At 38.8% G+C, this 17,761-nt stretch overlaps 1 protein-coding gene across 2 annotated transcripts in view; it reads left to right on the forward strand.

Moving 5' to 3' along the window:
- Window positions 1–17,761, forward strand: part of FKBP5 (FKBP prolyl isomerase 5) — a 112,930-nt gene that overhangs the window by 51,330 nt on the left and 43,839 nt on the right. For both annotated transcript variants that reach the window (XM_020886702.2, XM_020886712.2), the window contains exon 4: window positions 10,124–10,268. In XM_020886702.2, the coding sequence (XP_020742361.2) occupies window positions 10,124–10,268 (145 nt within the window). The remainder of the gene's footprint in view (window positions 1–10,123; window positions 10,269–17,761) is intronic.

Here is a 17,761-nt window from a genome sequence, read left to right on the forward strand (position 1 = left end):
ACCCTCTGATTATGTTTACATGTGGTTTTTTAAAAACCTCACAGTGATCTTTTGAGACAGAGCACATTTGATTCTCCCATTTATGTATGGAAGATATATGCGTTATTATTCCATATATTTGAGAGGTTAAATGGCTTTAGTCATATTAAGTTCTTTTTTCTTCTACACTTGATGTATTCAGGTTTTGTAAGATTACTTTTTTTTGCATAAACATAAAAGATTATGTTAAACTTTTTAAGTATTATCAATAAGCTGAATTTTAATAGAAGGAAATGGCAACCCACTCCAGTATTCTTGCATGGAGAATTCCATGGGCGGAGGGGCCTGGTAGGCTACAGTCCATGGGGTCAGGGTTGCAAAGAGTTGGACAGGACTGAGCTACTTCACTTTCACTTTTCACTTTCACTTTATGTTATCAGTAGCAAATGAGATTTTTGTTTGTTTGTTTTGTCTAATCTTGCTTACCTGAAAGCTTTCTTCACATATTCACAAACTTGAATCTCTTCTGAATATACATGTTTTACTATTAGGTTGCTACGTGCCAAGCCACAGTTTGAAGATTTGCAAAATAAAGACTTAAGGATTATAGATGTGTATCATGTTATCTTCATTCAGAGGGCTTTCAACCTTGTAGCTCTGTGAATTACTCATCCCAGATTCCGGAATGCCTCTCAAGACAGTGGAAATTCTGCAGGTTGTTATCTTCCTGCTCTTTTATCATTTCAGTACACTGGTACAGAGAACAACTTGCCTCAGGCCCTGCTTTGTTCTAGGGAGTAAATTGAATAAGATTTTTGGGTCTGTAAGAAACATTTTGAGATTATAAACCCTTTAAATCTTATCATTTATCACTGTCTAAAGCCTTAGGTTTCACCATAGGGATTTTGGTTAAGATTAAATAGGTGTAGGGACTTCCCTGACAGTCCAGTGGTTAAGACACCAGACTGCTGAAGGGGCACAGGTTCGATCCTTGGTCAGGGAACTAAGATCCTGCATGCTGTGCATCATGGCCAAAAAATCAGTTCAGTCGCTCAGTCGTGTCCGACTCTGTGACCGCATGGACTGTAGCACGCCAGGCTTCCCTGTCCATCACCAACTCCCAGTGCTTACTCAAACTCATGTCCATCTAGTTAGTGATGCCATCCAGCTGTCTCATCCTCTGTCATCACCTTCTCCTCCTGCCTTCAGTCTTTCCCAGCATCAGGATTTTTCCAGCATTAGTCCTTCCAATGAATATTCAGGACTGATTTCCTTTAGGATGGACTGGTTTGATCTCCTAGCAGTCCGAGGGACTCGCCAGAGTCTTCAACACCACAGTTCAAAAGCATCAATTCTTCGGCACACAGCTTTCTTTGTAGTCCACCTCTCATATCCATACATGACTACTGGAAAAATCATAGCTTTGACTAGATGGACCTTTGTCGGCAAAGTAATGTCTCTCCTTTTTTATTATGCTGTCTAGGTTGGTCCATAACTTTTCCTCTAAGGAGCAAGTGTCTCTTAATTTCATGGCTGCAGTCACTATCTGCAGTGATTTTGGAACCCCCCAAAATAAAGTCTGTCACTGTTTTCCCCATCTATTTGTCATGAAGTGATGGGATCAGATACAATGGTCTTAGTTTTCTGAATGTTGAGTTTTAAGCCAACTTTTTCACTCTCCTCTTTCACTTTCATCAAGAGGCTCTTTAGTTCTTCTTCACTTTCTGCCATAAGGGTGGTGTCATCTGCATATCTGAGGTTATTGATATTTCTCCCAGCAATCTTGATTCCAGCTTGTGCTTCATCCAGCCCAGCATTTTGCATGATGTACTCTGCATGTAAGTTAAATAAGCAGGGTGACAATGTACAACCTTGACGTACTCCTTTCCCAATTTTGAACCACTCTGTTGTTCCACATCCAGTTCTAACTGTTGCTTCTTGACCTGCATACAGATTTCTCAGGAGGCAGGTCAGGTGGTCTGGTATTCCCATCTCTTTAAGGACTTTCCACAGTTTGTTGTGATCCACACAGTCAAAGGCTTTGGTGTAGTCAGTAAAGCAGAAGTAGATGTTTTTCTGGAACTCTCTTGCTTTTTTGATGATCCAGCGGATCTTGGCAATTTGATCTCTGGTTCCTCTGACTTCTCTAAATCCAGCTTGAACATCTAGAAGTTCAGGGTTCACATACTGCTGAAGCCTGGCTTGGAAAATTTTGAGCATTACTTTGCTAGCATGTGAGATGAGTGCAATTTTGCAGTAGTTTGAACATTCTTTGGCATTACCTTTTTTTGGGATTGTAGTGAAAACGTACCTTTTCCAGTCCTATCGCCACTGCTGAGTTTTCCAAATTTGCTGGCATATTGAGTGCGGCACTTTCACAGCATCATCTTTTACGATTCGAAATAGCTCAACTGGAATTCCATCACCTCCACTAGCTTTGTTCATAGTGATGCTTTCTAAGGCCTACTTGACTTCACATTCCAGGATGTCTGGCTCTCCATGAGTGATCACACCATCATGGTTATCTAGGTCATTAAGATCTTTCTTTGTATAGTTCTTATGTGTATTCTTGTCACCTCTTCTTAATATCTTCTGCTTCTGTTAGCTCCATACCATTGCTCCATGCCCATTTTGCATGAAATGCTCCCTTGGTATCTCTCATTTTCCTGAAAAGATCTCTAGTCTTTCCCATTCTGTTGTTTTCCTCCATTTCTTTGCATTGATCACTGAGGAAGGCTTTCTTCTCTCTCCTTGCTATTCTTTGGAACTTTGCATTCAAATAGGTATATCTTTCCTTTTCTCCTTTACCTTCAGCTTCTCTTCTTTTCTCAACTATTTGTAAGGCCTCCTCAGACAGCCATTTTGCCTTTTTGCATTTCTTTTTCTTGGGGATGGTCTTGATCTCTACCTGTTGTACAATGTCATGAACCTCCATCCATAGTTCTTCAGGCACTCTATCAGATCTAATCCCTTGAATCTATTTCTCACTTCCACTGTATAATCGTAAGGGATTCTACAAACTAACATGGCAGAATAGAAGGACATGCACTCATCTTCTCCTGCGAGAACTCCAAAAACAACTCGCTGCTGAACAACTGTCAACAGGAGCATGTTGGATCCCACCAAAAAAAGATACCCCACATCCAAGGGCAAAGGAGAAGTCCCAACAAGACGGTAGGAGGGGTGAAATTGTGTTTAGACTCAAACCCCATACCTGCCAGAGACACTCAGAGGGCTCAAAGAAGCCTTGTGCACACCAGGATCCAGAGACTCCACAGAGACTGAGCCAGAAGGGTGTGTGAGTGTTCCTGTGGAGGTGTGGGTCAGCAGTGGAATGCTGCTGGGGCAGGGGCTTTAAGTGTAGTAGATCTGGGTATGATATAAGCCCTCTTGGAGGAGGTTGCCATTAACCCCACCATAGAGCCGCCGGAACTTACCCAAGACTGGGGAAACAGACTCTTGGGGGGCACAGACAAGACCTTGTGCCCACCAGGACCCAGGAGAAAGGAGCAGTGACCCCACAAGAGACCGACCCAGACTTGCCTGTGAGTGTCCAGGAGTCTCCGACGGAGGCGTGGGTTGGCGGTGGCCTGCTGCAGGGTTTGGGGCACTGAGTGCATCCGTGCATGGGACCTTTTGAAGGAGGTCACCATTATCTTCATTACCTCCTCCATAGTTTGGCCTCAGGTCAAACAACAGGGAGGGAACACAGCCCTCACCAACAGAAAATTGGATTAAAGATTTACTGAGCATGGCCCCGCCCATCAGAAGAAGACTCCTTTCCCCTTCAGCCTGTCTCTCCCATCAGGAAGCTTTCATAAGCCTCTTTTCCTTCTCCATCAGAGGGTAAACAGAATGAAAACCACAATCACAGAAAACTAACCAATCTGATCACATGGCCCACAGCCTTGTCTAATTCAATGAAACCATGAGCCATGCCATGGATGGCCACCCAGGAAGGATGGATCTTAGTGGAGAGTTCTGATAAAAGGTGGTCCACTGGAGAAGGAAATGGCAAACCACTTCAGTATTCTTGCCTTGAGAACCCCATGAACAGTATGAAAAGGCAAAAAGATAGGACACTGGAAGATGAACTCCCCAAGTCAGTAGGTGCCCAGTGTGCTACTGGATATCAGTGAAGAAATAACTCCAGAAAGAATGAAGAGACGGAGCCAAAGCAAAAACAACACCCAATTGTGGATGTGACTGGTGATGGAAGCAAAGTCCGGTTCTGTAAAGAGCAATATTGCATAGGAAACAGGAATGTTAGGTCCCTGAATCAAGGCAAATTGGAAGTAGTCAAACAGGAGATGACAAGAGTGAACATTGACATTTTAGCAATCAGCGAACTAAAATGGACCAGAATGGGTGAATTTAACTCAGATGACCATTATATCTACTACTGTGGGCAGGAATCCCTTAGAAGAAATGGAGTAGCCCTCTTAGTCAACAGAGGAGTCCAAAATGCAGTACTTGGATGTAATCTCAAAAATGACAGTATGATCTCTCTTCATTTCCAAGGCAAACCATTGAATATCACAGTAATCTAAGTCTATGCCCTGACCAGTGATGCTGAAGAGGCTGAAGTCGAACAGTTCTATGAAGACCTACAAGACCTTCTAGAACTAACACCCCAAAAAGATGTTCCTTTCATTATAGGGAACTGGAGTGCAAAAGTAGAAAGTCAAGAGATACCTGGAGTAACAGACAAATTTGGCCTTGGAGTACAAAACGAAGCAGGTCAAAGGCTAATAGAGTTTTGCCAGGAGAATGCACTAGTCATGGCAAACACCCTCTTCGAACAACACAAGAGAAGACTCTACACGTGGACATCACCAGGTGGTTAACACTGAAATCAGATTGATTATATCCTTTGCAGCCAAAGATGGAGAAACTCTGTACAGTCAGCAAAAACATGATCGGGAGCTGACTGTGGCTCAGATCATGAACTCCTTATTGCCAAATTCAGACTTAAATTCAAGAAAGTAGGAAAAACCACTAGACCATTCAGGTATGACCTAAATCAAGTCTCTTATGATTATACAGTGGCCAGAAAATAGAGAAGAAAAAAAGAAGATTGAATAGGTCTATTAACTGCATGACCTAGAGCAATTTAGTAACACATCTGTGAGGAAGTTTCCTTATTTGTAAAATTTGAATAATAATACTGCCTACCTCACAGAAGATTATATAAAGCATTTAATACAGTGCCGTGTTTGTAATAGTCTTATTAACTCGTGTGTATGTATATATGTATATATATATATAATTTTTTTTTTTTAAAGACCAAGGCAGATCTGGGAAATCAGAAACTAGCCCAGTAATATAAAATTTCTTTATGGAGCTTACATTTTAAAACTGAATTGAGACTAGATTGTATTCTTAAGACAACTCCAGATTTAGGCACTAAACTCAACTTGTTGGGGAAACCTGAAGTGATACCACAGTATTACTTGTGGATGTGAGCAGCGCTAACTCCCTGGGTGCCCTTCACACCATCGGACCAGTTACTTGGTTATAGTCCTAGAAATGCAGATGCCCTCAGGGGCAGCCCAGGTTCCCCAATACCGCATGCAGTTCATGAACATGAGCACTTTCAGAATATTGTGAGATTTCTCTTAGATTAACGTTTTTGGAAACATTTTTTTCCACCTTGAGCCCTAGAAGGGCAGTAATGATTCTACTGTTTTTTTTTTAATTAGCTCTTTAGTTTTTAAATTATAACTTTTTTTCCCAGCTGTATTGAGATAAAACTGAAATATAACATTATGTAAGTTTAAGGTGTATAATGTGATGATTTGATACATTTAAATGTTTCAAAATTACTACCACAAAAGGGTTAGTTAGCTCCTTCATCACCTCAGATAATTATCATTTCTTTTTTGTGGGGAGAACATTTAAGATCTATTCTCTTATCAGCTCTCAAGTATATAATACACTGTTGTTAATTACAGTCACCATTCTGTACATTAGATCCCGAGAATTTAATTCATGTTATGACTTGGAAGTTTGTAGCCTTTGACCACCATCTCCTCATTTTCCACCATGCCCTTTCCCTGGCAGTCATCATTCTGCTTTGTTTCTGTGAATTCGGCTTTTTTAGATTTCACATATATGTTCAGTTCAGTTCAGTCGCCCAGTCGTGTTCGACTCTTTGCGACCCCATGAACCACAGCACGCCAGGCCTCCCTGTCCATCACCAACCCCTGGAGTTCACCCAAACCCATGTCCATCGAGTCGGTGATGCCATCCAACCATCTCATCCTCTGTCGTCCCCTTCTCCTCTTGCCCTCAATCTTTCCCAGCATCAGGGTCTTTTCAAATGACTCAACTCTTTGCATCAGGTGGCCAGAGTATTGGAGTTTCAGCTTCAGCATCAGTCCTTCCAGTGAAAACCCAGGACTAATCTCCTTTAGGATGGATTGGTTGGATCTCCTTTCAGTCCAAGGGACTCTCAAGAGTCTTCTCCAACACCACAGTTCAAAAGCACTAATTCTTCAGCACTCAGCTGTCTTTAATAGTCCAACTCTCACATCCATTCATGACCACTGGAAAAACCATAGCCTTGACTCACATATATGTGATATCACACAATTTATGTGTTTCTCTGACTTGACTTAGCATAATGTCCTCAAAGTACGTCCATGTTGTCGCAAATGGTATGGTTTCCTTCTTTCTCACAAGTGAATAATATTCTGTTATACATATATGTGGATTTCCCTAGTGGCTCAGACGGTAAAGAATCTGCCTGCAATGCAGGAGATCCAGGTTTGATCCCTGTGTTGGGAAGATCCCCTGGGGAAGGAAATAGCTAACCTGCTTCAGAATTTTTGCCTGGGAAACCCATGGACAGAGGGGCCTGGAGGGCTACAATCTATGGGGTCAGACACAACTGAGTGACTAACAACACAGTACATATATATACCACATCTTTATTCATTATTTCTTTGAGATAGTAATTTTCATTTCCTTTGGATTTATACCCCAAAGTGGAATTGCTGGATCATATGGTAGTTCTAGTTTTACTTTTTTGAGGAAAGTTCATACTATTCTCCATAGTGGCTGTCCCAGTTTGCATCCCTATCAGTGGTGCACAAGGGTTTCCTTTTCTCCAAATGCTATTAACAGTTGTTATTTGTTAATTTTTTTAATAATAACCATGAGTTATCCATATATATATTGGATATCAAATATATAGTTTGTAGATATTTTCTCCCATAGGTTGCCTCTTCATTTTTGTGATTGTTTCCTTTGCTGTGCAGAACCTTTTTAGTTTGATGTTCTACTTAAATATTTTTGTTGCTTGTGCTTTTGGTGTCATATCCAAAAAAATGGCCGCCAAGATTAATGTCAAGGAGGTTTTCCCCTTGTTTTCTTTTACATGTTTTATGTAGTTTCAGATCTTATGTTTTAAGTCTGTCGTTGATTTTGAGTTAGGTTTTGTGAGTGGTGTAAGATAGGGGTCCAATTTTATTCTTCATAGGGTTATCCAGTTTCCCTTGCACTTTTTATTGAAGAGATTATCTGTTCCTCATTGAGTATTCTTGGCTCCCTTGTCAAATAGGAGTTAACTGTGTATGCTGGGGTTTATTTTTGGATTCTTGATTCTGTTCCATTGGTCCACGTGTCTGTACTTATTACTGTAGCTTTGTAATATAGTTTGAAATCAGGAAATAGGCCTCCAGCTTTTTTCTTGCAGTTGCTTTGGCTGTTTGGGGTCTTTCATGGGCCTTAACAAATGTTAGCATTTTCTTCTATTTCTGTGAAAAATACCATGGGAAATTTTGATATTGAATCTGTAGATGTCTTTCAGTAGTATGGACATTTTAACATCTTTAATCCTCGTGATTCATGAACATAGGCTACCTTTCCATTTATGTGTGTCGTCTTCAAAGTTCCTTTCATTAGAATCATACAGTTTTCAGTGTACAAATCTTCTACCTCCTCGATTAAATTTATTCCTAACTATTTTATAGTTTTTTATGCTATTTGAGTTTAATTGAGGTATAATTGATATTTAACAGTTTATTAGTTTCAGGTGTGCAACGTAATGACTTGACATTGGTATATATTATGAAATCGTAACCACAGTAAGTCTAGTTAATATTTCTCACCATATATAGTTTAAAAAATTTTTTTGTGATGAGAACTTTTTAGATCTATTCTCATAGCAGCTTTCAATAGGCATTGCAATATTATTAGCTGTCACACCATGCTGTGCGTTACATACATGGCTCACTTATTTTGTATCTTTTGCCTCCCTTTGCCCATTTCTCCCACCCTCCCCTCAGATTCTGAGCTCTGACAGCCACTAGTCTGTTTCCGTTCTGTGTATCTGTAAATTTGGTGGTTGTTTTTCTTTTTTTTGGATTCCATGTGTAAGTGAGGTCATATGGTATTTGTTTTTCTGTGTCTGACCTATCTCACTTAGCATAGGGTCCTCAAGGTCCATCCATGTTACAAATGGCAAGATTTAATTCTTTTTATATGACTGAATAATAATCCATTGTGTGTATATACAAACATACTTATATATATTTAATGTTTATTTATTTATTTGGCTGCGCTGGGACTTAGTTGTGGCATGCAAGATCTTGTTCTCTGATCAGGGATCGAACCCCGGTTCCCTGCTTTGGGAGCATGTAGTCTTAGCCGCTGGACCATCAGGGAAGTCACCATATATGTGTTTTTTTTTTTTTTTCTTTATGCATTCATTTATCAGTGAACATAGGCTGTTTTCATATCTTGGCTAATGTAATAATGCTGCAGTGAACATGGTGTTGCATATGTCTTTTTTCAGTTAGTATTTTCATTTCTTTTGGGTAAATACCTACAAGTGGAATTGTAGGATCACACAGTAGTTCTACTTTTAGTATTTTGAGGAACCTCCATACTGCTTTTCATGATGGCAGCACCAGTATATATTCCCACCAACATGCACAAGGGCTCCCTTTTCTCCACATCCTTACCGACACTTGCGATTTCTTTTTGATAATTGCCATTCAGATTCATTTGCATTTCTGGGATTGTTTTCTCTACAGTATTTCCTCTTCAGATATTTTGTTGTGTGTAGAAACACAACTTATTTCTGTATGTTGAGTTTGTAATCCTGCAACTTTACTGAATTCATTAAGTTCAGTTTTTTATGAAGTTGCAATAATTTTTTTTTTTTTTTTTTCATTTAGAATGTCTGGGCTTTTGAACTAAGAAAGTTGTAGAATCTTAGTTCACAGTGTTTATGTGATGATATGAGGGTGGAACAAGGAGGTTATATCTCAAGAAAGAATTCAGGAGCAAATAATTGAATTCTTCAGATAAAAACTCAGACCCTTCCTCACAAAAGATGTTTAATTACCATCTCTGTTATCTAGCAAAAATGATTAATTTGGCATAAATGATTGACAGAATAAATTATACACCACATGCCTGGATTTGATTTTCTTTTCCCAGAACTTGACCAACTCTATTAGTGTCTTGCTCTGCCAAGAACAAAATAAATATACTGGTTTTATGATAGTTAAATATTTTTCAACTTGGAACTTTCTGGCATTTCCTTTACTAGAACACAAGTTATTCAGTATCATATCAAACTTTTTTTTTTATTTTCACACATTGCATATTCTTCAGATAGTAGGAAACATAACCTGTTATATCAGAAAATTGGGCTTTTTGAAATAAAACCAAACTAATGGAATCTAGTCAAAAGCTAATGTTTTTAGCAAAAGAAAGAAGTAAAAATCTTACCTTTGAAACTTTGCTTCAGACTTACTTTTGAATGTTTTTGAAAGTCCACTAATCTTTTGGGCCTAATTCAGTTTGTACATGAACTAGCTCTGTGTTTTCAGAGATTTTAGTGTCAAAACAGGGGGCATTAAACCAATAAAACAAGCTCTACTGGTTTATTATTTTGAGAGAATAGTGTGGTTAACAGTACAATTAAATATAGTATTAAATATTTAGTGGTATAGGACAGTTTTCTAACAGTGAAGGTTTTTGCAAGAACTGGGAGGGAGGCCTTTAGAAAGGACAGACATTTGTTTACAAATCTGCCTGCGTGATGGGGCATGGACTCTGTGACATTTTTATTCTCCGATTAAAAGTAAAGTGTTTAACCTCTTTTTTTCTTGACGCTTGTCTTTCCTAGATTGTCAAAAGAATGGGAAATAGTGAGGAAACACCAATGATTGGAGACAAAGTTTATGTCCATTACAAAGGGAAATTGTCAAATGGAAAGAAGTTTGATTCCAGTCATGATAGAAATGAACCATTTGTCTTTAGTCTTGGCAAAGGTAAGAGGGTATTTTTTTTTTTGAGTTGTGATTTGCTTAGATTTATTGCTGTTTATATTATGTGGGAGCTAGTGGATCTTATCTTTGCCAAAAGTGAAGATATTTTGGAGCAGTAGTTATCAAAGTGCAGTTCATGGATGCCTGTGGGGTCTCTGAGATTCTTCTGGGGGTCCATAGTGTCAAAATTGTTTTCATTATAATACTAAGATGTTATATATTACTTTTACTGTGTTGACATTCGCACTGATGGTTCTAAGCTGCAGTGGTGAAAAGCTGCTGGAGCCTCAGCGCGAATCTAGGCAGTGACATCAGACTACACTAGTAGTAGTGTGTTCTTCCTGTCCGCACTGCTTAAAGAAGAAAGACAGAGGAAGGCCAGTTTCACTTAAGAATGTTCTTGACACGGTGTAAAAAAATATTAATTTTATTAAATCCTAATCGTTGAGTTTCACATTGTTTTGGTATTTTGAGACAGATGGGAAAGCACACATAAAGCATTTTGGCAACCCCATCCCCGGTCCTGCCGCGCCCCCCACCCCACCCCTTGCCCCCGCGCCCCCCCACCCAACACACAGAGAGGTTATCTCAAGGGGAAGCACTTGTGCACTTTTGGTTGAGAACTGAACTGGCTGGATTGTTCTGTGAAGCATCATTTTTATTTGAAAGGGCAAGCTGTGATTATTCAGACTTGACTATTCTGTATTTGGAAGATAATTTCTTGCAGATTAATGCAGTGAGCCTGTCACTTCCAGGACAGGTGACAACATTTCTTACCATTGAGTTTCCAAGTGAGAAGGGCAGTTTGGGAAAATGTGTATCTGCTGCTCAGAGCTGGACAGCTTCCCAGACGTGAAAGGCTTCTGATGAGATCAGTGAGTGTGAATGAGTGTGCTTTAAGATGTGATACAATGAAAGTGTTAACATTCGGAAGATTGTGTGACTCAGTGAACAGTGTTTTCCCAGGGACCAATGCAAGATGTTACAAAGTCACTCATGAGTAAAAGGTCCATTGGATGTGTAAGTTAGACCAGTGGATTTTAATGTAACATCATATGAAAAGTTCATTGATATCTCAGATTCCACATTGCACCTGACCTTTATGAAACTAATATCTGTCCAATTTTGATGTAGTATCAGATGATTATATTCATGATTATCTGAAAAGGCTATTAAAAAAGCTCCTGTCTTTTCTGTTACCTTTGTGGATTTGGATTTTTTCCATACACTTCAACCAAAACTTGCAGTTGCAACAGATGAATCCAAAAGTAGGTGTGAGAATCAGATTGTCTTTCATTGTCAGACACATTTTACATTTGTAACAATTATTAAACAACACCACTCTTCTCACTGTGTTTTTTTTTTGGTTTGGGGGAAATTATTTTCCATAAAAATAATTTATGCTAACATATGAATCTATTGTTATTTTAAATGAACTGGTAAAGATGTAATAAGGTCCTAAGGAAAAAAGTTGAGAACCACTATTTGAAAATCTTAAATGTGATTTTTTACTAATTTCTTTATAAATACTTTTAAACGTCTTCAGTTAGTTTAGTAGTATTTTTTTTTTAATCTTGAAAAAATAATAGCCCATACATCAAATTGAACTTCGTGGACCATGTGACTTGTTGCAAGTTAGTGGCTGAATTACAAAGTCCTTTTAGCTTTATCTGTCACAGATAGAGCAGATTTTAGTTTGTTCCTAGGCCAAGTGTAGGAGAAGGGAGGCAATCCACCCCACCCCATTCACCAGCATGTCTCAGTGTTGAGTAGTTCATTCTTTTTTCCAACTCTACACGTTAGTTGCTAGCCAAGCAAGGATCTGGGAAAGGAAATAGCAAGTAACTAAGGAGTTAAATTCTTTCTGAGTTTCTGCTTTCCTTGTACCCATAGGCATTTGTATGTCATGGCGACTTCTGCTTCCTGTCCAACAGTCCTGTCTTCAAGCTCTAATGCTGGCTGGGTCACTGCCCACTTCTCCTTTGGGTCCTCAGTGAGTTGATGGCTCATGGGAGATTAATCTTGTATTTAGTAAGACAGCAATCACAGTCAAGTACAGATTTTTTTTTCTTAACATAGCAGAACGTGACAATGGTTAAACATTTTTTCATTCTTGCTGATGTGTGGATATGAACCTCCAGGACCACCAGCATGACTGTGGCATCATTGTTTAATTGAGAGGACCCCAGAGTAAATGGCCTCATCAGACCTCTTTGTTCCCACTGCTCCCCCTTTGAATGTCTGTCTTGAAGTTGGTAGGTTTAAGGTAATAGGTCTTCTGTCAATAGTTATCTTTGCAAGTAGACTGAAGAATTGCTGAGAATTTATACAACCACCTTCTGTACCCAGATTTTCTCAGTAAAGTGCACTATGCTGAAAGTAATGGAAATTAAAAATAAACAAATGGGACCTAATTAAACTTAGAAGTTTTTAGACAATGAAGGAAACTATCAGCAAGTTAAAAAGACAACCTTCAGAACGGGAGAAATTAATAGCAGATGAAACAGCTGACAAAGAACTAATCTCCAAAATATGCAAGTAGCTAATGAAGCTCAATAACAGAAAAACAAACAACCCAATCAGAAAGTAGGCAGAAGACTTAAACAGACATTTCTCCGAAGAAGACGTACAGATGGCTAATAAGTACATGAAAACATGCTGAACATGGCTTATTATTAGAGAAATGCAAATCAAAACTACAGTGAGGTATCAGCTCACACCAGTCAGAATGGCCATCATCAAAAAGTCCACAAGCAGTAAATGCTGGAGAGGGTTTGGAGAAAAGGGAACCATCTTGCACTGTGGTGGGAATGCAAATTGATACAGCCACTATGGTGAACAGTATGAGGATTCCTTTAAAAACTAGGAATAAAACCACTACTGGGCATATACCCTGAGGAAACCATAATTGAAAAGACTCTATTTCCATAAAATAGAACCCCAGTGTTCATTGCAGCACTTTACAACAGCTAGGACATGAAAGCAACCTAAATGTTCATCAAGAGATTAATGGATAAAGAAATTGTGGCACATATACACATTGGAGTATTACTCAGCTATAAAAAGGAATGCATTTGAGTCAGTTCTAATGAGGTGGATGAACATAGAGCCTATTATACAGAGTGAAGTAAGTCAGAGAAAGACAGATACCAATATATTAACTCATATATATGGAATCTAGAAAGATGGTACTGATGAACGTATCTACAGGACAGCAGTGGAGATAAAAAGAACAGACTTTGGGACAGTTTTTTATGTTTCCTGGAATTTTGAGCAGAGAAGAGGCAGCTCTCAGTTGACGTTGTACCTTCAGCACACCTATCTAGAGGTCGCATGGTCTCATGGGGAGTGCATCCAGCTGGGTGTTAGGAAGCCAGGGTTCCTGTCTTTGTTCTTCCCTGTGGTATGTTAACATGAATAGGTCACCTAACCTTCCTTGCTCTTACAAAAAGAAGCATCTGTAGAAGAGCTTTAAGATTAGTCCTGAGTCTGAGATTCCATTCTTGTGTATTCTGTAAAGAGTACAGGGACAAAAACTGTAAAGGATTAAACGCCATACAAAAAACAAAAACCTTTAGAAGGACCCCTGAAGATGATAATTAGGAATATGAGGCTAGAGCAGTATCACTGTGGTAAAACTTCTATAACATAATGTGTTCAGTTGCCTTTAAAACAAACATTGGCTCGGCAGCTTAGTTTTATACCTATATGTTATGGCAGTAACTATTTCATCATAATGAGGAAAAATAATACAAATGGACTGCAGCATAAATATTGTACAGTGAACTCTCTTGATCCCTTATGTACTGGGCTTACTGGCTGGCTTTACAACGGAGGGGCAAGAACTGTGTTACAGCAGTTTGGGTCCTCACTCCTGTTTACTATGCTTGCGTACAGACCTTTTGAAACAATGCTTAAGCATCTTTTTTAGCCCCAGAAAGTCTGGAAAAACAAGAACTGGAACAATCTAAGACAGCTGGTTATTACTACAGAGTATGTTACAGAAATTTGAATGAAACAATGATGGTTTCCCTCATTGAATTTTTTAAACTAAATCTTTATTACATATTCTGAATCCCTAGAACTGTTCCATAGCCCATCTTAAAAGAAGCTAAAATAAGAATGACTCAGGATTTTCAAGTATACTTCTGTAATAGGGATTTTGTTCTTCCCTCTCCGTCCAGCAAATATGCTATCACTAAAATTGGGAAGAGATGGGTTCGGGGGCTGCAATAATTATATCTGTCTCTGTTCTTATAAGTAAATCTAAGGACACTAACATTTCACTCATTCCCTACCTTACCCCTATGAAGATCTGGTGATTTTTAATAAAAGGCTATTTCAGTGAAGTTGTCTTTGGTGTTCTTGGTATATGAGTAACACGGTTGGGAATTATGAAGATAAAAATCCTATCTCTTATTTTCTTCCCTCAATTTGGGAAGACAGACCAGTCATTTTGGATTTTTGACGTTACTATTCTTACACGGAGAGTAAAGTGTAATGGAGTAAATGTGAGTGGATCTGCCTTTAACATTAACCTAACTTCATTAGATGCATCATGATTCATGTTTATTGTCAGTCATTAGCATACTGGGATAAAAGGGAGAAAGTATATGTTGAAAGACTAATAGCGAATACTTTCTAGGACTTGCAGTGCAAGGCAAAGGGCTTATATGCATTATCTCATTTAATCCTCACATCAATCGTATTTTTTTTTTTTTTAAGATATTTTTAAAAAATTCATTTATTTTCGGCTGTGCTAGGTCTTTGTTGCTGCGTGGACTTTTCTCTAGTTGAGCTGAGCGAGGGCTGCTCTCTCGTGGTGTGCTGGCTTTTCTTTGCAGTGGCTTCTCGTTGCAGAGCTCTAAGGTGCACGGGCTCGGTGGTTGCAGCACACGGGCTCGGCAGTTGCAGCACACGGGCTCGGCGGTTGCAGCACACGGGCTCGGCAGTTGCAGCACACGGGCTCGGTCGCTGAGGCCCCCAAGCTGTAGAGCACAGGCTCAGTAGTTGTGCATGGGGCTTAGTTGCCCATGGCACACGGGACCAGGGGTCAAACCCAGGTCTCCTGCATTGGCAGGCAGATTCTTTGCCACTGAGCCATCAGGGAAGCCCCTGCTGTTACTTTTTAGATTTTTTTTTTCATTTAACAAATATTTATTGAGCTGCTATTACGTGATTGATTTTGTGCTAGGAGCTGAAAATACAACAGTGGGCAGTACAGTTATGATCACAGTCTAAAAGGTTATTTGTCAGTAGAGAATACAGATACTAAAATAAATAATTTTAAGTGTGAGGTATTTAAAATTTATAGGGACAATTCAAGAATTCATAAATGTAATTTTACTTTTTTATAATTGCATTCAGTTTTGCTCTGGAATGCCCCCCCCCCTTTTTTTTAATAGTGGGAAATTCCCAATCTTGCCATCTTCAAGTAACTCAGTCACTCCTGAGTATATTTTAGATTTTTTGTCCAATCTATTTAGTATAGTTTAGGTGGCAGTTAGTCATAATAACATCTGTGTCTAAGACTGAGGTGTTTTTTTTTTAATTGAGGTACTATTTACATATATTAAAACTCACCCTTTTAAAGGTATAGCTTGATGGGTAATAGTTATATGACCACCACCACCACAATCAAGATACAGAACATTTTTCTCATCCTAAAAATTTGCTTATAGTTCCTGGGCCGTGCAGTCACAAATCTGGTTTCTGTTACTACAGTTTTGCATTTTCCAAAAATTCATATAAATGGAATCATATGTCATCTTTGGCATTTGACTTCTTTCACTTAGCATAATGATTTTGAGATTCATACTTGTTGAATTTAGCATTTTACAGGTATGGACAAACTACAATTTGTTCATCCATTCAAAAAACTGGACATTGGAGTTGTTTCCAGTTTGGGGCTATTGTGACTAGTGTAGTGAACATTCACATACCTGTCTGTGTGTGGATATATTGGATAAATTTATTTTGGGGTGAATACCCAGGAGTGGACTTGTTGATCAAATGGTGAACATGTTTAACTTTATAAGATGCTACCATACTGTGTTTTCAAAGTGGCTATACCATTTTGCATTTTCACCAGCAAGGTCTGAGAGTCTGTTTTCATATCCTCCTCAGTTGCTAGTGGTGTCGGTCTTTTTAACTGTAACCATTTTCATGCACATGGAATGGGGTCTGACTTTGGTTTTCAGTTGCATTTTCCTGGTAATTAGTCACATTGAGGGTGTCTTTTCTTGTGCGTAGTGTACATTTGTATATTTTCTTTTGTGAAGTATCTGTTCAAATCTTGTGCCCATTGAGTTGTCCCCAGTAAGACAAGCACTTTATCAGATATGTATTTTGCAAGTGTGTTCTCCCAGTCTCTAACTTGCCTTTGCATTTTCTTTTTTTTTTTTCCTTTTCGTTTTCTTAGTCTTTCAAAGAACAAAAATTTTCAATTTTAATGAAATTCACTTTACCAATTTTTTAAAATGTCTTAGGTACCTACTATAATTAACTATTTTAGTTTTCTTTTAGTTGTTTTTTTGTTTACATATAAGGAAACAGGTAAAGCGAGAGCACAAAGTTATAATTAGTACTATTATTTGTAGTTCTAATAATTATTACTGAAGTTACAATTAGCCCAAAGTTACACAGTAAGTGGCAGAGCCGGTTATACAGTTATGGCAGAGCCATAACTCTTTCAAGTTATATTAGATCTTAAGGTTTAAAACTAGCCCCCAAACTAGGTACAGAAACAAAGTAGGTCCTGGTCCAGCAGAATTTACTTCGTGCCTGCTATCTACCAGACATTTTTCTCACAGGAATGATGTGGTTAATGAGGTTTATCAAAAGCAAGATTATTGCTATTACATGCTTGATATTGGGGCCTAGTTCCTATTTTTAGTTTTATTTTTATTTGAAATGGTTTTTTTTTTTTTTTACTGTTTTATATTCATTTTTGGATATACATATATATGGTGAAATGATGACCACATACCTACATATAGCCCCTTTCCCCTGCGTCTCCCGCACCCCAGCCCTTCAGGTGGTCACAGGGCACCAGGCGAGCCCCCTGCGCTGCGCCCCAGGTCCCCACTCGGCAGCTGCTTTATACTTGGTGCTGGGTATATGTCAGTGCTGCTTTCTCAGTCCGGCCCACCTTCTCCTTCTCCCTCTGGGCCCACAAGTCTGCTCTCTACGTTTTCGTCTGTTCCTGCCCTGTTTGTTTCTTTGAAACATATTTTAGGCCTTGACAACATTTTACAGCTAGTAAAATACACTTACTAGTAATGGGTAACCATGCAGCCAGCTTCCTGTGGGTTGTTTGTGGTTTAGCCATATGTTCCCTTTAAATTTCTATTGATACTCTTGCTCCTCTGTAAATATAGTCTTAACATCTGTTTACTTTTTTTTTTTTTAACATGCAGTTTAGGAGCATTCAGGATTTGGAGGGGAGACTTTTAGGCCAAAATATTCAATTTTTCTGTCCTTCCCATAAATGAGAG

Source organism: Odocoileus virginianus, chromosome 27, assembly GCF_023699985.2.
Source record: "Odocoileus virginianus isolate 20LAN1187 ecotype Illinois chromosome 27, Ovbor_1.2, whole genome shotgun sequence".
Lineage (NCBI taxonomy): Eukaryota > Metazoa > Chordata > Mammalia > Artiodactyla > Cervidae > Odocoileus > Odocoileus virginianus.